Source organism: Brassica napus, chromosome C3, assembly GCF_020379485.1.
Source record: "Brassica napus cultivar Da-Ae chromosome C3, Da-Ae, whole genome shotgun sequence".
Taxonomy (NCBI): domain Eukaryota; kingdom Viridiplantae; phylum Streptophyta; class Magnoliopsida; order Brassicales; family Brassicaceae; genus Brassica; species Brassica napus.
Genome location: NC_063446.1, coordinates 41,121,254 through 41,144,483, shown reverse-complemented (window position 1 = coordinate 41,144,483; position 23,230 = coordinate 41,121,254). Strand labels below are relative to the sequence as shown.

The window sequence follows — 23,230 nt, the reverse complement described above, 5'->3', positions numbered from 1 at the left end:
GTTTTTCTTTCTCTACTTTGGAAAAGAAAATGAATTCATATCAACTTTTCGTTGAATTAAGTATTTGCCTATACTGTTGTCTGTTGCTATTTCTGCTGCGTTGATGCGTTCTCGTGTCATAATGGGAACTTTATGGGCAAATAAATAGTTTAGTAGGTTTCTCAAAAGTAAGGAGAAACTTTACATTATCATTGAATCTTTGTTTGAGTATCGGAAATTACATAATTGATCAGTTAGTTTCTCTGACACTATATGAAACCTTAAAGTCCCCTGAGAGATATTCTGAAGTTTCTGATAATAAAATGATTTGCCAGGAATGGAAAACACATGAAATCTGACTGAAGAGGGAACTATTCTAGAGCGAACTCAACAAACAAAGCTCAAACATAATGCTCAATCAATTGTGATATCATGTGATTTTAGAGTAAAGACTACTCGTGAAAAGCTGTCGATCACCGATCACCATGATATTAAAATTGAGATTAAGATAAGACAGCATTGTAATTGAGTAACAAAATTTAACACACATAAATGCATAATTACTGCTTTGCAATGTTAATTAGACATAAAGTGAGAAAAAAGGAATCAAGTGAAACCTGAAAGCAAAAAGTATCATATCACATGGATCAAGATTTGCTTTTATCCTAAGGGACTGTAACATTCAAGCTCTGTTGTTGCCAATCTTCTTCACCTTTTATATTTTTTTTTATCAATTTGCAACAATGTTGAACATTTTATGTCTTATGACTTGGTTTGATCAGAAAACTGAGAAAAGAGTAATATTCTGCAAGCTTAACAAGAAAGAAAATGGATGCTTTTGTATATAATCCCCACTCAAAATCATACCAATCCCTGAAGGGGAAAAGGATCCCTTCTGTTTTCTCTCACCCGGTTTAATTAAAAATAGATTGAAGTTTGGTTCTTCGCACTGGGATAAACCGGCCAAACAATGGAACAACGGCTCACACCAGAAAGGAATACAACAAAATAGGAAAAAAATCTTTTATGAACAAAAAACATCAAATCTCTCAACCTTGAGATAAAAGACCATCAAAAGGGGTCTATGCAAAAATTGACCTTTCTATGGCTCTTCCCACTTTCTTTCTTTCTTTCTTTGTTTTCATCATCTTTATGATACAGGAGCAACCAGATTCAACTCAAGAGGCTTCAAAGCTGCCTGAACAAGTTCTTGAACAGTACGGTTACGGCGACAAACATCTGAAAGTTCCTCTGCGTGTCCTATCAGAGAATTGACATCTGCTCCATAAGTAGCATCGGATAACCCTTGTAAGAACTTAGCAGACTCGGTCTCTGTAACAGCTGTTCGAGGTATCAGGCTAACAGTTGCCTTAGCCCAACCCACTGCTTGTAAACCGTATGTTCTGGTCAGAGCTAGCAGCGCATATGTTACCTAGCCCAAAACCCACATTCATAAACAAATGAAACGGTGTTTCAAAGGCTACAAAAACATCAGTCTCAATGCAGTAAGTAGACGATAGATAGATTCCTAAATTTACCGTATCCAGCCGAGAACTGGGAAGTGCTCCTGCTAATGATGAAATCAAGATTCTGGTGATTGTAGCTCCCCGGGGAATAATGACATTGTCCCTGATTCGTTTGAACTGCTCTTCATTCACAGATTTCTCGAGGTCAAAAATGTCGGATAAGAAGGTCAATATCGAGTGGCAGGCCTCTCTGGAGGCAAAGATGTTCAAAACATCAAAATGTCAAAACCTTCAAGGAAAAACAGCCTATGATGAACATCATGTAGAGTACGAACCTGTGCTGCACCGTCATTCCAATAATTGCGCAATCTACAATTGGTGAAAATATAGGAGAAGGAATAAATAAATGCGGACAGTAACGGAGACATCTCGATGCCAACAAAAAGCAATCATCAGCTATGTCTGGTCTAGCAGTGACTTCCTGTAAGAATGTAAAAGGGAATCAGACACCGCATAGGATATAGTAACTTGATCAGAATATATAATACTAATAAGTTAAGTCATCAACCTTGATACTTGTCATAAGACATGTTGTGTGAGCAAAGAGTGTTTCAATCAGATTCTTCAAGTAGTCAGCACAAGACGGGTCTGAACCAAAAATCTGCAAAATCCCAGGAAGATTAGATTTTCTAGAGCTTTCTCTAAAGTTTTATTTTCCCCAACCATTTCATGGAATGAAAATAACACAAAGTACCTTTATAACTTCACTGGAGAGATAGAGAAAGCATGGCTGATGATGATGCTGATAGTGGAATTGAATTTTTGCCAGCATTTCCCCAATTGTGTTAATTATGTATCTTCCAGAAGTACGTACCTACAAACATAACTCCAACCATTAGCAAACAGAGGAACAAGAAGATATAAGTACAATAAAAAGTAAAAAAACAATGGTGTGAAGCTCACAGCATATTTGCATGCTCTGCATAGAGCTTCCATTGTCCTCATGTCCCAAGGACGACTGCAGTAAAACAATTTTTTTAAAAGTAAGAAGCTACATAATAAGTATTTTGAAGAACATATGTTAATCATCATGTGGCTAGAAACACTCACGCATCAAAAATTACTCTGAAAATAGCCCAATGTTTATTGATCTCAGCAGCAACAGCTTCAGGGTGGTTCACATACCTAAAGGTAGTAGCTTCTGTTAGCAAGACTAAACAAATCGTACGGAGTTACATTGCATTATTAAGATGGTATACAAACCTGAACAGGAAGGCAAACCGATCAATATGAACAGTTAATTCCCGGGCATGCTTCTTGTCCAAATCTTCTTTCGCAGCTTCCTGATTCACATGATTATAGTTCTCATCATTATTAACATTGTATCAAACAACCATGCAAAAAGTCAAGATGGCGAACCTCTAAAGGAGAAGCGGCTAATAAGCATAATTTCTCAAGCGCACTCCTGGCTTGATCTAAAGGAAGTTCTGTAACAACCATACTGCATAACAAAATATTAGAGATGTTAATAGCACACAATGAGGAGATATAATCCATCATTAGGTTGACTCCATACCCTAAAGCTTCAACGAGATTTAGCGAATCCTCAGCAGATACTTTATAACCACTGCCGCCATTAATTGCCATACAATAGATTGTAAATAAATCTTCGAAATACCCGCAAAGATTTTTTCGGCAATCTGCAGTTAAAAGTTGATCAAACAGGCGTCAGAATTTACTAACATTTTAAAACCAATAAGAGAGAATACACCAAATATAATATATGCGTATCAGATTAACAACAACCAATCCGCATTTAAAAAACATTAGCTGTTAGATAGCTTTAAGTTTTGTAGTTACTACCAGTATGGTTTCACACCACCACATACATAAAGCATACAACAAAATTCCAAATACTTGCCAGTATTGCAATGCACCCTATATGCTAGCAAGTCAGTAGAGTCGAAGTCATATCCGTTAGCGTGGGTTCCAGTCAGACCTTTCGACTAGCTGCCATTTTTGAAGCAGGTCAGCATGCAATTGTATTTTTACAGAGGTCAGAACTTCACACTTCCTAAGAGAAAACTAACAACCAGAATTTAGTTCGCAAGTGAAATACGAAACTACTTAAGTGTTATTCTGCCAGGACAGAACTTAAAAAAACACTCAGGAAGAGTAATATTTATCAAAGGGGAGCTGGTTTATTCCTTTATAACCAACAGATAGTTGGCTAAAACCAAAATATCAATATAAAAATATGTTAGTCATGGTCGGGAAACAACAAAGAAATTATAGAGCAAGTTTTGAGGTATATGCATACTCGTCATAATGTCATTATTATGCTTAGTAGTAAAAAGAGAAGGAAGACTTGTTAGGTTTGGAAGAATGAATACAATACCGTCACAGATATGTCTAAAAGCCAAAGCTGCAGCTGCTGCACAATCCTCAGATGCCCCCATTCCACTCATAAGAATTCTAATGATCGACGGCAATATTGACACACTAGCTGGCGCAGCATTAAGCCATTTTGAATAAGCCCCAACAAGTAAGCATGCTGAAAGCAAATACGGAAATAGATGTCTCATCACTAAGGAAACGGCTTCACAAACATAAGGTTTCTTTAGAGCATAAGCAAGCCTAATCACCTGTCTGAAGCAGTTGCGCTTGCTGTGGAAGATTCTGAAGCAAGGCCATCACCTGAAAGTGGAATGTAAGAAGAATGAAATTTCCATGGATGATACACAAGTATAGCAGAGTAGAATCGAAGTAAAGTTGTTTCAAAACTTTAAACACAAAGATTTGATGGGGCAAAGACCCACCCACCTATCCAGCAGAAAAACTAAATGAGAAACTCATATTCCACAGACTGTGACAAAAGAAATCGTAGCAGCACGATATATGAAGATACACATGCAGAAACTATCCATAATACAGACCTGGGGCATCACTTCAGCTTCAACCACTGAAACATAATTGGATATTGCCCAGATACAGAACAAAATAGCTTCAGCAGGACGCCATTCTTGAAACCCATTTCCTGGCTGAGCATTGGCCTGAGTACATATTTCACAAACGTCAAAGATATTACATCCTCAAATAATGTACAGAATGTATCTCTTTGGTGGTAATAATGCAAATCCTGTTAACGTACTTCTTATTTTCTCTTTAAAATATCGACAGTGCACAGTCTTTATTTGATAATAGAACAAATATCATTCTTGTTAATCTACAGCACAAACCTCAAGAAGCTTCATATAGAGAATCTTAAGCGTTGTATCACCTCCCAGGATTGACGCAGCATCAGTTAATACATCTGCAACAGCTGCCAATATAAAACATTACATTAGTAGAAAGCAACGGTTCAACTAAATAAAATAAAAAAAGCCATATGCGGCTATCATTACCATATCTTGTCTGCTTGAATTCTTTAAGGTCCTCATACGAGAGGTCTTGATAATCTTCAGGATACTGAACTCTGAAGCCAACCTGTGAAGAGAAAACAGTTTATATGTTTGAACCCACAAGTGACATAAACCGCAGAGCATACAATAACTCATCCAATTTTCTGTTTTCCACCAAAATATGACCAATCAAATGAACGTCTTAACAACCCAGCATTTTCAAAAAGCAACATTAATAAACACAAAAGTCATCCATGCATCAGAAATCAATTCGTCTCTCTGGGTTAGAGCAAATAACCCCTTATAAAAAAGTAAGACTTTACAGTGGCTAACAAAAGTATCTGATGACACCAACAAACTCACCAAAGATACAAGGTTCTCATAGGCTGGCCGGAAGACATGCTGTCTTCGATTTCTTTCCGCTTCAATAGATGCTTCACTACCCAAAGATATATAAGAATCCCTGGCAGATTAACACTCTTAGAATATGAAACTAGGACACCCAAAAAGCATATGCAAGGGCTGATGTTACCTCTTCGTCAACGTAAGTTGAAGACTGTGCCAAAAGTTAAAGGTCATTGAGGCTATATCAAATTCTGGGTGCGCAGTAACTTCCAGCAGGGCATGCACAATAACCATCGATTCATCTGAACCTGAGGTCAGAAAGAGTATGCTTCAAATATTTTGAGATTACCAACTAAAGAATTTGCAGTACCGAAGGCAATCAAGAGACATGAAACGGAACACTTAAAACAACAGGGGAGGGTAGTAGAACTGAGGCAGCATACCAGTCGCAATCAATTCAACATACGAATCCCCAACGTCGGCAAATAATCGACCAATGGCTTTGACATCTTCTTCATCCTGAAAATGGAATAATTCTAAGAGGCAAAAGAAAAAATATAATCGCGTGCCAAAATTACAACGAATTATGAGGGGTGGTATCTTTAGCAGCATTTACCAATTTCTCTAACCACAAATATTCCAAGTCATATAAGCAACAAAATCATAGGCTTTCAAGCCGCAACCAGTAGAACAGGAACGACATGAAATAACAAATCTTAATACCAAGCAGATTCAGCCATCGACTTGCTTATACTAAAGGTGAACAGGATCATAGCAGTACCTTTGAAGAATCTCTTAGATGCGCCTTAAGACTTAGTATTTGAGGCACAATAACTTGAATTAAGGGTGTTTGCGCAGAAATACCACCAGAGCTTGGCGATGCCGTATGATGTATCAATTCGGAGATAACTGCGAAGTCGAAAATGAAGTTTATCTATGAATAGTCTAATAATGAATCCTAGATACGAGAAGGAACCATTGACTTGCTAACTAAAAGATAGCAGAAGACATTTTCTATTTAACAAAGTATTAAAAAGTTCAGGTCCTTATAATGAAGGTGAAAAAATATCTTAAAGCAGTACAGTATCTATACACTCCAACCCGCTTAAAACACACTAATCTCTAGAAGTCAACAAGGAAAGGTTAACACATATTTATAATAGCTCTATTTACAAATTTCGAACTGAGGATATTCCAACTATGAGACCAAGACATCAAGTACGCTAGAAAATTACAGCAGCTTCCAAAAAATCACAATACTAGAAATGGTTTCACAATATCTACTCAACTATAAATAGTTATCCAAAAATAGTATATATGAGCTTTCCAACGAGCAATACCATTGACAGATGCATCGGAGAGTGGATTGCAGTTTAAACTTGAGAGAGCTGCGTGAACCAATGGATGACAGGCAAGCACTGCTCCAGGAATCCTGAAAAAAAACATCCCACAAGTTTACCATCATACAGCTCGGTCAGCATCATCGTTGCTAAGTTTAATATATCGGTGAAAGTAGTGAAAACTAGCTAGTCAACCAACAGCTATGGACCAAATACACTTGGCTCTGTGTCTAAGAGATTCTGTAAGGACAAAACATTGCAACCCAAATCGCAAAACATGTTAAATCTGATGCCATCAGTACTATATTATAATGAATGTCTGGTATTTAATCTGATGAAACTCACAACGAATAATCTAGAAGAGCTTTCGTTCTAGATCAAAATGGAGATAGAAAAGCAAAAGAAAAAAGAGGATACCCATGCCTAAGACGGAGCCAAGAAGCAAATGCCTCAAGAACCTGAAATTCCCAAGTCACAAAAGAAATAGTTGACTATAAGTGACCCCTCGCAACACCAGAAACACTAGCTGATCAAACACACAGAGACAAAAACTAATTCTACTCGAATTTTAGACATACAAGCCACTTTTTGGAAGATTTAAAGCGATGTTGAGAAGGATCACAGAGATTGGAAAAGGAATAACAAACTATATGTATGGAACTATGACACCACTCTATATGAAAAAAGAAGAAGATAAGCTCTGACCTGTTCCTTAAGTTCGATTATATTCAAACATGCTGTTAATATACTAAGTGCAGCTTCCATTTGCGAAGTAAGCTCATTCTCAAATTGACGTCGTCGATCCGGACGAGCAGCTATTTTGTAGTTAAACGTTTCCTGGTCATAGCAGGAAGGACAACAAAAATCAAGACATCGCATTTGCATAACCTTCTAAAGTGAAGTCCCTAAAAAGGGATCAAATTAACTAAAGGAAAGTTCGACATTATGGAATCTTCCATCATTTACAAATCTCAAACATTTTCTACAAATACGGTCATGCAAAATAGCTTTCCAGGAAATGACAACCTCTTGTCTAAGTACTACGTAAGTAACATAAAATGCATATTTAGACATAGACACGCTAACAGAAAGAAGGTACTTAATATTCGCGTTAGACGTCCTCAACCTTAAGCTTAGTTTTACTCAATTTGAGGTCAACAATGCCAGCATAGCTAAGAAGTAAGCAGATCGAAGACAGACAGAAACAAGGCCTTTCACTACCTATATAGCCGGCTAGACGAATTCATTTTCATAACTGGGGGAGGTGAACAATTAAACAAAGGAAAGCAAAATACTCTACCTCGGGCAAAACTGTCAAGAGTTCCAAGAAACCAGGCACATACTCAGGATGCATATTCATCTCATCCCTAAGCCAGCTAACTATACCACCATCTCCCCAATCGGCCGCAGGAACGTGCACCGCCAAGGCAGCAACAGCAATACTAATCTACAATACAAATTAGTTGCATAAGATAATTCAACTTAAAGAGACAAGAGTTTTAACGCACATTAACAACTTCCATAAGTGCATAATGGAGAAAGATTTTGAAGCTAACCTGGGTCCTAACTTTCGGGGGGCCTTTGTGAAACTTTTTTAACAATGTCTGCACTCAAGAAAATAGTGAGAGTCAAATTATGCGGGGCACACTCAGAAAGTAGTTGTCCAATACAAAGAGTACATGTTGCCTACAACTATAGCCTGGAGTGGTAAAACCTAGATAGCAGCAAAACACTAATTCTTCAAAAGAACAAAGATAAGAAACCCCCATAACTAATTAATAGTTACATGTAGAATAAAGACTTACCGTTAGTGATTCCCGTAGCTTCTGAAAAGCCCCAGGTGGTAGTTCTTCAAAATCTCGTTGAACCTTTTGAGTAAGACAGAGAAAATGTCAACAGATACAGTCTCCTCCAGTATGCATAATCAATAACAATTAATTAAAGAGAGTTAAAAATGTGCTTACCTTGCTTCGAAGGGTCTGAGAACAAAAGATCAAAGTTTCCAAATTGCTGGAAGAATCATGAAGTAAGTTATCCGCAACCTAGAAGACACACAACAGTAGAGAGTAAGCAATCTTGCAGAGCCACTCCACCAAAACTTCCTCTTCTCCGGAAAAAAAAATCATGGGTCAGAAAGATTATTAGAAAAACTGATAAAATCTAGCAAATCGTTTTCCTAGCAAGATGGATCTGTACATAAGCCCAAGAGATGCTTCACCAAGCCAGCAACAGACTTATGAAAAAATCCACTAAAATGTATTATTCATCATGTTCATAGCCATAACTAACACTGAAATTCGAGCTTCCTGCTACACATACGACCTCAAAACAAGTAAATCGAGAACACAAAATTGATAAGAGGATGAAAGTCTGCGCACCTATGTAGTCTAAATCTAATAACTAAATCCAAGGAATGAAGAACAATCGAACCCAGGTTAAATCCAGGCAAAGATGAGAAGAATAACTCGCCTGCCAAGCATCGAGGGTTCCTTGGAAGTTCTGGAGCCATCGATCAGCTTGAGCACGTACTGTATCATCCGGATGATGATACAGTGCGTTTAGGGCTTCTTTGACCGCGTTCTCGTGCTCCATCGCTAATCCCCTTCCGCGTTTCTGCTCGTAGACCCAGAGATTGACGAAGACGAGAGAAATCGCCCAGCTGGAATTCGTCGAATCGATTTCGCTCAATTAGAAAGAAAGTTCCCTCTTTGTTTTTTTTTTTTTTTTTTTTGGCGCCCCTCAACTTCAGTGAAAGAGAGAAAGAGATCGAAATTTCGGATTTTGATCTGAAAAGGGGATGAAGAAGAGAGAATTTCGGCCGTTGGATCTAATTACTTTGACTTTAAGTCAAATCCTTCTTTTTAATATTGGAAAATAATCCCATTTATTTTCAAGAAGAGATTTACAGGCAAGTCTACTTTCTTTCTTTTTTGCTGGGGTTCAAAAAAAAAAAGTCTACTTTTTTCCAGTGAACGTATCATTGATTCATCATAATTCATAACATAAAAGGGATTGTTACAGGTACAGGATCTGAGAGCAGTATATGAGATCTCTGTGTGTTACTGAATCGATTTGTTACAAGCTATAACAGACAATACAACAATATTGTTTTTATCAAGTGTTGATCTCTCTGGTCACTTTCAAATATATATTTACTGATTATAACAATGATAGACAAACAGTAGAAAGAAAAGGGGATGCACTCATTTTTACTGCCTACAAAAACACAACCATCAAAGAAGATATATGTTTCTAGGCGGTTCAGTTTAAGTTGCCATCAACCTGTGTAGACCAAAATCTATTTTAGGCATTCTATGGGCCCTGGAAATTGTGCACAGTGTGGTGTAGACCAACTTCCATATACAATGAATGCACTGGTGCAGCTCCCTGGAAAAGCTGCTTAATGTTATTCTATGGGCCGTTTAAGATGAACATTTTTCAGGACCGGCTTATAGCAGAGAAGGTCCATCATCAAATTAGAAAATCCGATTTTTCCGTTAATATATGTTATACTTATAGTGATCAAACAGTTTAGTATACTAGGGGCATTGCCTCCGCGCAAACGCGGATTTGTAGACATATTTCTTGTTTCATCTCAATATTTGTTAGGGTTATATGGTTAGAGTTGTGATGATGTACTGTGTATCCACTGTTCTCCACTCATGAAGGACTAAACTGTGTTAGTAATGTGATTGATATAGTTCGTGGTGTTGTTTGCTGTGTCACTGAGACTTATTGTTTGTTTGTCTTTTTAATTTGTTACTTATACTGTTGAGATTACATAAATTATATTAAGGTTGTTGAGAGTATCTTTTGTTTCTAGATATTTTTTCTCCAGTTTAATTGTGTAAGTTGTGTGTATTAAGTAATAATTTTTTTTATTCTTATTATGTTGGTTATATGTTTTTTTACTTTTAAACTTGTTGTTTTTACCGGACCTTTAAAACAAATATATGAAGACTTGTAGAAATAACTATAAAATGAGTGACAATTAGTATTTGGGTCTTAATGGGTTTTAAACGAATATATGTATTTCTCATAAGAAGACAATAGCGTTGGCATGTTGACATTGAGCATATAAGCTATTTTTATAAGACAAGAGGAGTGAGCAGGTGGAGATGTTGTTGCCGCCTTTGTGGCTGTTGGGATTGTCTCTTGTATCTCCTGGTGTGGATGTGTTTGTTTCTCTTTTATTTGATGGGTAATATGTAAACAAAAATCATTGTTAGTTGTATTTATCAGAGTTTGTAACTTACTCTGCTTTTTTGTTTAGGTAATTTCACTGATCTTGGTTGCCGTCTTCGTCTTCTTCGTAAGCATCTGTGAAAGTAAATTTGTAAATTGTTAAATATTTGGCCGTGTAGTTTATATTTGTTTAGCTGGCTCAATGTATGTGTCGTTGAATTTTAGTTGCGTTGATTGGTTTGGTATATTTGTTTTGAAGTTTATTTGTAAGATTAGACAAAAAGAGAGGTGATCATTAATGATTCATCTTTTTTGGGATTCTAGTTTTGGTGTTTTGATTGTTTGGGTTATTGTGGTTTCTTTTAAACAGTAAAATAAAGATTTTTGTAAAATTAGACTGATAAGTAAGAGAGATAAATAGACGACCACAAATCTTGGGTATGAAATATTTTTGATTATTGATGTTAGCACAATATAGACAGTAATATAAAGGGAATTATGTGTTGATTGTTTCTTACGGATCAATGAGGAGACGAAAAATGACTCGAGTTGTTTCTTTGGTGAGGCTAGAGCCCTGGACATAACGGATTTGCCCAACCACATCTGTGAGTTTAAATATCAGTTATGATATCAAAACATAATCTAAACTCAGATGCAATAATATATCTGGGAGTTCTAGGTTTGTGTTCGCAATCATTTGGAGATTGTCGAACAGTCTAATCTTGACTGAAGATTGATCTCAGGAGCACCCATGATGACTTCATCAATAATGGTTAGTGAGATGAAACGAATGAGGAATGGATGATCAATTATCTTGTACATGCTTGAGCACCTAGAAACCTCAAAACGATCGACTTTCACAATGAAACCAGCTTTCAAAGATGGCATGTAATGATTAGCACGTCCGACGAGAGTAAACCCATGAATCACGAAATCTGCAAATAATATTATTTAACAAAGAATCAGGAAATAAATTAAAACAATTATGTTAAATAAGTGTTATAGATCGAAGATTAACTTACCTTTTCATCAAGGAAGAGAACCGTGATTCCCACAAACTCCATGTCTTTCTTGAAGTTCAGGGAATCCCAGAAGCGAGGAAGCCAGAGGCTATGCTCTGACTACTACGACCAAGACGGAGAGATTCGAAGGTTGAGTGACGGACGCCAAGACGCCGGTTGGACGAATTGGAGAGACAGAGAGAAACATTTTCTAGAAGTTGGTTAAATCTAAGAGGAATCAATGAGTTTTGTGGAGATGCAGATTGAGTTCATCAAAGATAAGAATCATATATATATGGTTTATATAGGGGCTACAAATCATGAACATTTATGATCAAGCGATTTAAGATGTGGACATGAAGAGTTCACCGGTGAAAAAATAGATTACGAATAGACACATGACGCAACTCTGTTACTCAAACTTGTTTGAGACAGTGATGAAAAGAACCCAAACTCATGTTAAACGACAACATTTACAATATGAGAAAACTATAATTGTTGCAAACTTGAGCTTTTTTTCATATAACGTGATGAATATCATTTAAAATTGAAACCCATAACGTACTTGTAGGCCCGACCCTCAGAGGAAGCCGAAGAAGCAAGAGCTTCCGACCTTCATAAATATATATTAGGTTCGACCATCAATGTATAAAGTATCATTTAGCTTAGTGGTATAAATGTTGGTGTTTATATCTCAATAACCCAGATTCAAACCATGGATTTGACATTTTTCACACTTTTTAAAAGTGAAGCCCACAAAATGCTGACGTGGCGCGCTGAGGATTGAGCAAAAACTCATCTATTATAATATAGATTTTCGCTAGGAATACTGGCTAGTGTTTAATAAAAAATCATGTTAAATCTCACGTTATTTGTAAATGCATAAATACTATTGATCGGTTAGCTATCTTGTTGCTAGAGGTTTCTTTATGGATATAGAGATGAGGAGAGGTATTTTCGTACGCGAAGGATTATTATTTGGTAACATTTTTAGAAGATAACTAATTATAGGAGTCTAAAAAATTATTTGCACAAGGGCCTTCGATGGTTTTGAGCCGGCACTACCTTTATCAGAAAAGCTTACGATTATGCGATAGCTCAAGAAAATATTATAATTATACCAAAGACTTCTTTTGTGGATGAAGTCTAATTCTATGAAAAGCCCTATTTCTTGAATTTTTTTTTTGATATCGAAAGCTCCATATTTTATTAAGTAACAACCAAGAGGTTGGCCTCAGGGGCCATCCAGCTTGGAAGCTGAGAGTCTACATGGGAAAATGAAAAACCTCGAGAACGAGCTCCTTTTGCAAGGCTATCGGCTCGGAGATTTAGGGAACAAGGAATAAAAGATATAGAGCAAGAAATAAACGTAGAACGAATATGATGAAACTCATCAAATTCAGCCAACAAAGATAGCCAGTTGTCTTCTTCGATGAGATGGACCAATTGGAGGCAGTCCATCTCGAATGTCATCACTAGATGGTCTAGATGGATAGAGGATTTCATGGCCCACAGCAGGGTTTGGAACTCTGCGTGTAGGGGGGTTAACACTCGGTTACTAGAGAATGAACCATAAGTCGTTGCCCCATCCTCTGCCAGCAGGACCATTCCTCCACCAAATAGGTGATCGTCTTTGTGCCAGGAGGCGTCTGTCGAGCATACAGACCCGCGGGGTGGAGTAGCAGCATCAGGGGGAGGAGTTTCAACAGCGTCGTCGTCATCATGGGGATTGTCTACTAATTTAGCCAAGCACCAAGTTTCAGCTTCGGATTGGGCGAGTTGTAGGGTTTCCAGCGGAGGTGTGTCCTGACCGTTGAAAACCTTATCGTTTTGAGCCTTCCAAATGTACCATATGATCCATGGAGCTGTGGATAGAAGAGTCTTCGGGATTCCGAAATCTCTCGCACGCCACAGTATATGATCTAGGTTGCTGTAAATCGAGGAGCACGGGAATAGGCCCGGAGTGTGTGGTATGTTCGCTAGGGCCCAGGTTTGGACGGAAGGAGGGCATTCAAAGAGGAGGTGATTACTTGTCTCCTCGTCCGCGCCACATCTTGGGCAGGTCCTATCGTTACCACAATGTCGGTTAGCGAGCGAGTTACAGACCGGGATGCAGTTGGAGAGCGCTTGCCAGATAAAATGTTGGATCTTTTTTGTAGTTTTGAGCTTCCAAACTTTAGCTTTTAGGGCGGTCGTGCTGGGCTCTCGCACCTGATCAGCCTCCAAAGTTTCTATTTCTTCCATGGCTAAGGCATATCCGGACTTGACTGAGTAGGCACCCGATTTGGTGTGGTTCCAGCAATAGTTATTTAATGGAGGAGATCGCGACGGTCGGAGGCTGCTAATGAGGGGGATGTCGGCCGGGGTCACTAGTTTTAGGAGTAGGTCGCGCTTCCAGTTTCGTGAAACTGGGTTGATCAAATCACTTACGCGTAGCGATGGATTGAAAGACGGGCCACCGGGTACAGGGGGGGGGGGGCGCCGGTGTCGTCGGGAGCCATGGATCAGACCAGACGAGAGTGTTGTGTCCAGTACCCACTGTTTTACGGAGGCCTACTTTCAGCAGAGGTTGAGCTGCCATCAAGCTTCTCCATACGTATGAGGGATTGCTCGCTTTGTTAACCTCTATCGGGTTTGAAAGTCGAAAATATCGACCTTTTAGGACACGGGCCAGGAGCGAGTTGGGGTATTGTACGAGTCTCCAGAGTTGCTTCGCAAGCAGTGCGAGATTGAAATTTTTGAAATCTCTAAATCCCAGGCCTCCACTCTCTTTTGGCGCATATTTTCTTCCATGCTATCCAATGGAGTCCTCAGTTTTCATTTTTGGTGCTCCACCAGAAGCGGGAGATAGCACTGGTGAGTTTTCGTATGATCTCTTGAGGTAGTAGGAAGCATGACATGACGTAGGTAGGGAGTTCTTGGGCTACGGATTTAATTAGAACTTCTTTCCCACCTTTAGAGAGGAGTTTCGCGGACCAGGAGTTGATACGGTTCTGCAGTCTTTCCTGGATGAAGGCAAAAGCCTGCTTTTTGCTGCCACAGATTTTTTCTGGAAGACCGAGGTAAACTCCCATGCCTCCTTCTTTGGTGATACCTAGGGTTTGCTTGATAGCGGCTTTTGTGTCAGTAGGTACTTTGTTGCCGAATAGGATGGAAGACTTATCTACGTTTAATCGCTGTCCCGAGGAGCAGCCGTAGGTGTTGATTATTTTCATAAGCTCCGCACATTGCGGGATCTCTGCTCTGCATAAGTAAAGACTGTCGTCAGCGAATAGGAGGTGTGAGATCGGGGGGCTCCCTCTTGCGATTTTTAGTCCTATAATCCTACCTTCTTGCTCCGCTCCTTGTATCTGGGAGATAAGGGCTTCCGTTAAGAGAATAAACAAGAAGGGGGTATGGGATCGCCTTGCCGAATGCCTCTAGAAGGAGATATATTGCCTTTCGGTTCGCCGTTGAGGATGACTTGGTATGAGACGGAAGAGATGCAGATCTTTATCCACGACACCCATTTTGCCGAGAAGCCGAGTTTTAGGAGCAAAGCCTCCAGGAAAGACCATTCAACTCTATCGAAAGCTTTGCTTATATCGGTTTTGATTGCCCCAAATTTAACTTTACAGCTGGGATTTGTTCTCAGGGCGTCGAAGATTTCACGCGCGACGAGAATATTATCTGTAATGAGGCGTCTAGCCACAAAGGCTGATTGAGTCTCCGATATTAAACTAGGGAGGCAACGTTTTAAGCGCTTACTCAGGACTTTTGAGATGATCTTGTAGCTTACATTGCATAGACTAATCAGACGAAATTCAGACATCTCACTAGGACGATCGGTCTTTGGAATGAGACAGATATTCGTCTGGCTTAGTCTGGGGTCAAGGATGTTGTGTTGGAGGAAACCCTTTACCGTCTTGCGCATCACTTCTTCCGTAATGCCCTAGTATTTCTGGAAGAACAGGCTTGTCATCCCGTCGGGACCCGGTGCTTTGTCGGGGTTTATTTCGAAAACCGCTTTGCGTATCTCATCATCATATGGAAGTTTTGTTAGGGCTTCGTTCATCGCTGGAGTGACTTTTTCATTGATATATTTGAGAGATTCAGCAAATTCCGAGGGATCAGTGGAGGTAAAGAGCGTATGGAAGTACCCAGTCGCCACATTTTCAATATCGGCTTCAGTCTCTGCCTATGTACCGTTGGATCTACGGAGCTTTGTTACTTGGTTTCGAGCTCTTCTTTGCTTCGTGGTAGCATGGAAGAACTTCGTATTTTTATCTCCCTCTCTTAGCCAGTTTGCGCGGCTCTTCTGTTTCCAGTAGACTTCCTCCTCTCTAAAAGCTGAACAGAGGTTCCACTTTAGATTGAGTATAGCTTCCTGAGATAAATCATCGTCAAGTTGTGCACGTTCCAGTTGATCTTTGATCTCTTCGATCTTATTTGCAGCATTGGAGGGATTTGCTCGCTTCCAGCGAGAGATAAAATTTCGGCATCGGGTGATCCTTTCGTGGAGGTCAATTCTATCGAAGAGGGTGGGATCGTTCCATCCTTGCAGAATGGAGTCACGGAAACCGTTTCTACCAAGCCATCGCTTGTCGAATTTAAAGCCTCGCTGACCAGGTCTCCTAACAGAGAGAAAACGAGTAAGTATTGGGCGATGATCACTGCCCCAAAGGCGAAGATACTCCACATTTGTGTGGGAGAAGCAGTGGTGCCAGTCTTCATTACCCACTGCTCGATCTAACATGCATTGCACTTTTCCGGAAGCCCTATTTCCCACCCAGGATAAAGAGTTTCCTTTGTATGGGAAATCTATCATTCCACAGTCAGCCAACGTAGTTTTGAAGGGGAGGAATGAAGCGTCAGGACGTTTTCGGCCCCCTTTTTTCTCACCATTGCTGGTTATCTCATTGAAGTCCCCAAGCATTAGCCATACGCCTGTCCTGGTCGTGCTCATTCGGGTGAGTCTTTCCCATACTTCATCTCGGTATTGGATAACCGGATCACCATAAACAAAAGTGATGAAAATTTTGTGACCCTCAATGGTGGTCTCAATATCGATCATACGATTATTGGAAAAAATAATCTTAACGTCAAAAGAATCCAAATAAAAAAGAGCTAGTCCACCGCTTCTACCCTCGGGTTCCACGGTGAACAATTTATTATAACCAAATTCAAACTGAAAATCTTGAAGAAAAGAGTAATTGTTTTTTGTTTCAGATAAGAAAAGAAAAGAAGGAAGAAAACAACGATGCAGTTCCCGGAGATGTTGCTTTGTCAGATAGGCTCTGGCACCCTGACAATTCCATGCTATTGCACTCATATCTTCTTACTGGATGGTTTCTGGGACACCACCGAACCTGAAAGAGACAAAGATTTTTTGCATAAAGCAGAAGGAAACACCTCAGTACGAGGGACCATAGTCGAAGAAGATGAATGTCGATTACCCGGTGCTGTCTTCTTCCTAGGTGAAGCTCGATTCTTAAGAGAGTGGAGTTTCTTGGACGCATTTGAGCCTTTGATGTCTGGGGACCGGGGAGTCTTCTTCTTTAGTAAGCCTTTTGGGGCGTAGGGAGCCGGCTGGCTGTTTGTTGCCAGTTTTAGAGCCGGCTTTGGGAAGTTCTCTGGTACCTTTACCAGTGGAGCCTAGCGATTAGGGATTGCCTTCTCCGGGTACACAACATTAGCTGGAGAAAGCTGAGATATAGCTTCAATTTGTTCTGCATCACGGTCAGGACTATCTCCAAGAAGGTCATCATTTTCCATATCAAGCATATTCTCATCCATCTCTAGGCGTTCAGTTTCAAGGACTAGTTTATCAACCTCTTCTAGATCTCTATCTACGTCCGCTAATTCCATATCAGTTATGGGGATGTGTAAGTCATGATCTAAGCCAAACTCAATCTCATGCAACTTATTCCTCTGATCCGAGTGAGGAGAGACATACCTTTGGCGTTCTGTGGATTTGGGTAAAGGCGCTTCCATGGATTTCTCCGAGATAACCAGGGTGGTGCCTCGGGGTGTTGTTGGAGTAGTATGTGTCGACTTTTCTTTTGACGTGGGGGAGCTGGTGGAAATGGCTTTGCCTTTGAGACGTCGAATCCGTTCTTCTTCGGAAGTTGCACTAACCTCATCGGTCTCACGGTTCACGACCATTTCTCCTAATTCCAGGGATACGTGGTTGTCAGAGATTGTTCTCTGAGAGTCATAGGTTACTCGAGATCGTTCCGAACGAGCGTAGGGGGCATGGCGAGCGTCCCTTGAGGGGGGAGCTCTGGCACGCTTTGTGTCGTTATAGCTACGTTGACGCCACTCCATAGTAGAGGATTTCTTGTGTTGAGGCACTTGGTATAGAGATCGATGCCGAGAGTTGCTTTGGGAATGGTGATGATCCCTGTTTCCTCGCTGTTGGTGTTCTCTTTCGTTTGGGATTTCTAGTCTACTCCACACCTCCTTATTGGAATGGGAATGACGGTTGTCCAGTCGACCTGAGCTTATATGGTCTCGGGTTTGGTAGCCATTTCCCCTTGTATCCTTCGAGTCCTTGGAAGGGGAGTTCTTACGTCTTTTATCATTGCGGTACAGCTCGTCATCTTTCGAGAAGGACTGTGGGCTATGGTGTCTCCCATAAATAGGGGATCGTGGCCTCTTGAGAGAGTTCCCCGAGTTATGTCCTTGAGTTCCTTGTATTAGAGGTCTCTGGTTGTCATTGATGGCGTGATTTTCTGCTCTCTGCTTTCTCTTTATTTCGCGCTCCTCTGGCGTAAGCTGAGGGCAGGTATTTTCGTCATGGGAAATGAGTTTACAAGTGAAACAGTAGCGGCGGAGACCATCGTTTAAGAGGGAAACTTTGCCAATGTCTCCATTTGGAAAACCGATTCTGCGCTCAAACTGGAGAGGTTTATCTGCGTCAATAGAGACTTGGATTCGTGTCTTCTTATCGTCTATGAGAAGTTTTTTTCCGAGGGCATTTGCGATCTCCGTAAAAGTTTTGTCATTCCAGAAGTGAACTGGGACTCCCGTTACATTTATCCAGAAGGGGATTGTGTTTGGGAAGTTCTCACTGGTAAAAGGCTCCCAGCGTTCTAGGGTGAAGCTCCATTGGTTGAAGTGGCATGGCCGCTTATTGAGCACCGTTTGGAGATCCACTTCGTTGTCAAAATCAAACTGAAAACGACCATTTCCAAGGTTAAGCCCTCGAACCCTTCCTTCCACGTTCCATATCCGAGGGCGTGGGAGGAGGTTGATCAGCGCGTCGATGCTGCGTCCGCGGAGGTGAAAGACGCGGCCGATGAGGGTAAGGCGGAAACGTTCTTTTGCGTAGTTCAGATCGCAATCAGGGATGCGGATGATGTCATCCTCAGTGTTTGTTTGGCCACAGGTAGCATTGGAGGGTCCACCTTTTCGTACAATCAAGGATGATTGACTCATACTGAGAATTGTTTGAGAAGAACTTAGCAAAAGCTAGAGAGTTGCAAGGCAGAGGAAGCGAGTGTGGTGGATCTGAGGGAGGCTAGGCGGTGGGTTTAAGAGGGGGGGTACTGCGTAGGGTTAGGATTGGGTCTGAAACAGAGATCTTGCCTTAAACTGTGTAATGATTAAATGAGAGAATATTGTGTTACTTGGCAGAGACGCCAGAGGAAGCTTCGAGATCCGAAGAGACAGAGAAAAAGTGAGACAGTAAGAGAAAGAAAAACCAACGGTGCAAGGAGTGTGGGTAGTCTCCCTTGCACGATGTTTCACCGGTGATGTGCCTTAGAAAGCAGGGGAGGGTCCGGTGGGGATGGGAGGAGGATGGATCTCAGAGTCGCCTTTACCTAGCCGCCCCATTTTTAATCATGTAGCTCTATGTCTTGAATTACAAAAGAGTCTGGGCTTCTTTTCTCTTTTTCTATATATTTTAGGGAGCGCAAGTTACAGAAAAAAATAGGTTCTCTTGTTAGATAGCGACAAAAATAGAAACGAGACAATACAGGAACTTTGTTTAGGTGCAAAAGAAAAGTGAAAGGAAACAATTAAATTATTAAAAAAAATGGAATAATATTCTGTTGATGCGATGAAAAAGAAAGGAAAATCGCATTTTTAACCTTCAAAGTGACACTTTCTAGCACTTTAAACCTCCAACCTTTTTCACTAGCACTTTAATACTTCAACCCTCAAAACTTATCATATTAAACCTTGAAGTCGTTTCCCACGCTTAAGCCTCCAGGCGATTTGACGGTAATGTTCACGCCGTCATCCTCACTAAAAACGTGTGTCGTTTTTTTAATTAAAAAACACCAGATACGTTTTTTTATCTTTTTTATCTGTTCTAAATCGAATTGGGGATCTAGGGTTTACTCAAAATCAAAATCAGAAGGAGAAAGCTCGATTAAGTGATAGGAAATTTCATGGTGAAGGATATGCGTATGTTGGTGAAACGGGCACCAAAAATGTGGAGTGGAAGATTGACGAGATCACATAGGAGAGGTTCAGTCTGTTTTGCAAGGAAGATTCACTGATACGAGCACCAATTGGACTGCTTTGGTTCAAGTTCGAGAAAGAGGAGATGAAAGACCTGAGATATGCATATGATTACTTGGATGAGGAGATGCGTATACTTCGTTCTGCGGGGAAGCTAGGAGTAGATGTTGTTGAAGTGTTTGTGGAACACATACCAAACACCGAACAAGACGAGCGTTCGTGTAGTGATGAAGATGAAGATGTTGACAGACCTAAGGAAGACGATGAGCCTGAAGAATCAGAGGATGAAAATCTGACTATTCAAGATATTCCGGCTGAGATTATGACTGGAAACGAAGCTGCCACTGGTGAGAATCAGAATGAAAATAATGATGTGGGTGATGAGCTTGTTGTTGATGCATCAGATGGTGGTAGCGACGGCAGGTTCAAGTCTATATTTGATGAAGGTATGAAAGCAATGCCAGATAAAGAAGCATACGGAGAAGGCATAAATGAGGAAGAAAAGGATGATGACAGTGAAGATGAAAGAGCTCCTGTAGATGTTGAATATCCTGATACGCCCGTAGATTCAGAGGATGAATGGGAAGAATGGAATAGAGAGAGAAGAGGGAAAGGGAAAGTCAAAGAGAAGGACAAATACCATGGAGATTATGAGAAGCCACCTTACATATGGCTATTTCAGAAGTTCAACAGTGGGTTAGAGTTCAAGGATCAACTGTTAAAGTATTCTATGAATACACAGTATGATGTGAAGATGGCGAAGTCAGAATCTTGGAGGATTACGGTTGTTTGTTGCAATGAGAAATGTAAATTTCGGGTATATTGCTCAGTAGAGAAGCCTATTAATAGGTGGATGGTGAAAGTGTGTCACATGAAACACAATCATGGTAAATCAAGTCGAATCTCCATGTTGAAGCAAGGCGTGATTGCTGGTTTGTTTAGAGAAGAGTTGCGAAGGAATGTCAACCTCCCGGCATCAGCGATTAATATGATATCGTGGTGCCTATAGGTAAGTGTTATAGAGGAAGACACATAGCCTTGGGTACAATCCTTGAAGCACATACAACGCAATTTGGCAAGTTATGGGATTATGAAGCAGAGTTACATAGATCAAATGGTGGTATAAGCACTGAATTATGCACAAGAGAGGCTAACGGTGTTCAGATGTTTGACTGTTTTTATATTTGCTTCAAGGAATTACGTGAATCATGGAAGAGTTGTTGTAGACCTGTAATAGGTCTTGATGGATGCTTCTTAAAGTGGGATTTAAATGGAGATTTGCTTGCAGCAGTTGGTAGAGACGCTGATAACAGAATGTTTCCCATTGCTTGGGCAGTTGTAAGAGGGGAAAACAAAGACACTTGGGGCTGGTTTGTGAAGAAGCTAAAGATGGATCTCGACTTGGGAAATGGCAAGGATCTGACCATCATTTCGGATAAACAAAAAGGTCTTGTTCATGCCATACAGTTGGAACTCCTTGATGCAGAACACCGCATGTGTGCTAGACATATTTATGCGAATTGGAAGAAGCTTGGGTTTGCGAGATCAGAGTTTAAATCTTTGTTTTGGGGAGTTGCTTACAGCTACACTGAAGGAGAGTATGAAGAGAAGTTGAGTCTATTAGAGGCATATAATGTTGTAGCACACCAAGAGTTACACAAGACGGACCCTAAGAGGTGGTGTAGAGCATATTTCAGTGTTGATTCACACTGTCCTGACGTGCATAATAACTTATCTGAGAGCTTTAACAGAACCATAAAGATGGCAAGGGCGAAACCCGTGATAACTATGTTGGAGGACATTCGAAGACAAGCTATGAAGAGGAATTCAAGGCGGTGGTTTATGGCAGATAAGTGGGATACTATTGTTACACCAATCACACTTGCTTTATTGGAGAAAGCAAGGATTGCCAAGAAATATTGTTCAACACTACGAAGTAGCTCAAGTTTGTATGAGGTTAATGAGTGTGATAATGGTTACACAGTGAATTTGGCAACACATCAGTGTGCTTGCAGGCGATGGGATCTTACTGGTATACCTTGCAAACATGCTGTCTGTGTGTTTGATGATAATCAAGAAGACCCTGTGAAGTATACATCCGAGTATTACTACACCCATAAGATGAAGAAAACATACAACGAGAACATCAAGCCCGTCAATGGTGAAAACTTGTGGAAGAGGCTAGGAAAACCATCAATAGGAATACCAGAGTTAAGGAAGCCAAGAGGTATACCAATAACAAGAGAGAGGAGAAAAGAGCCATTTGAAGACCTTGAAAACGCTGGAAAATCGACAAGACATGGACGTGTGCCCAAATGTAGCCGTTGCCTTCAGATGGGTCACATTAAAAGTGGCTGCAAAAATGAACAAGTGGTTTATGAGGGTCCAAAGAACAAACGTGGACGACCTCGTATACATCCAGTGGTAAGTGACTCGTATACTCTTTAATTTATACACAATGCATCTATGTTAACATATTATTTTTGATTCAGGGTCCGCCTAAGCCTCCTTCAACAAGAAGAAAAAGAACAAGCTCTTCTCAACCTGTTCAAGCTGCTGAATCATCCTCTCAGATACCAACTCACTCTACTGCTCCACAGCCATCAATTTCATCCTCTGATCCAAAGCCTCATGCCAAGAAAGCTCCAAGAGGACCTCCTTTGAAGGTAAGGAAGACAACTAATATTCCTCATGGTGTTGGGACATTATGGAGTCCATTCACAAATCGACCTTTTGAGGTGCTTGGAGATCGAGTTTATGATAGGTCCGACCTAAACCCACAACCTCCTCCACAAGAGTGATTAAATCTATGTATGATCTTGATGTTGTTTATGTGTCTTCTCGGAATCTGTCTTTTTTTGTGTCAATGACTTTTGTTGTTCACATGACTTGAATTTGTCTTTTGTTGTTCTCATGACTTAAAATTTGTCTTTTGTTGTTCTCATGACATGACTTAATGTAGTTTGTTTGGTTCGGTTTTATGATCTTGATGTTTTTTTACTTTATATGACAAAAATATAACATTGAAACATAATAATCATCTTAGTCTTAACACCTTCAAA

General features: G+C 40.2%; 2 protein-coding genes across 2 annotated transcripts; both read right to left on the bottom strand.

The window, feature by feature from the left end:
• Positions 1-800: 800 nt before the first annotated feature.
• Positions 801-9,708, bottom strand: LOC106437452 (transportin MOS14-like). The gene is made up of 27 exons (XM_013878348.3): positions 9,001-9,708; positions 8,496-8,573; positions 8,337-8,399; positions 8,088-8,135; positions 7,832-7,978; positions 7,237-7,368; positions 6,949-6,989; positions 6,532-6,623; positions 5,973-6,100; positions 5,635-5,710; positions 5,379-5,499; positions 5,210-5,309; positions 4,850-4,931; positions 4,685-4,767; positions 4,382-4,498; positions 4,091-4,142; positions 3,844-3,999; positions 3,022-3,145; positions 2,865-2,946; positions 2,709-2,788; positions 2,556-2,630; positions 2,409-2,463; positions 2,200-2,319; positions 2,014-2,106; positions 1,781-1,926; positions 1,518-1,695; positions 801-1,411 (listed from the first exon to the last, which is right to left on the bottom strand). The coding sequence occupies exons 1-27, from the start codon at positions 9,121-9,123 to the stop codon at positions 1,130-1,132; spliced, it is 2,874 nt and encodes a 957-aa protein (XP_013733802.1). The 5' UTR covers positions 9,124-9,708; the 3' UTR covers positions 801-1,129.
• Positions 9,709-14,527: 4,819 nt separating this feature from the next.
• LOC106441631 lies at positions 14,528-15,630 on the bottom strand. Its single transcript, XM_013883426.1, has 2 exons — positions 15,181-15,630; positions 14,528-15,067 (listed from the first exon to the last, which is right to left on the bottom strand). The coding sequence occupies exons 1-2, from the start codon at positions 15,628-15,630 to the stop codon at positions 14,528-14,530; spliced, it is 990 nt and encodes a 329-aa protein (XP_013738880.1).
• Between the last annotated feature and the right edge of the window lie 7,600 nt (positions 15,631-23,230).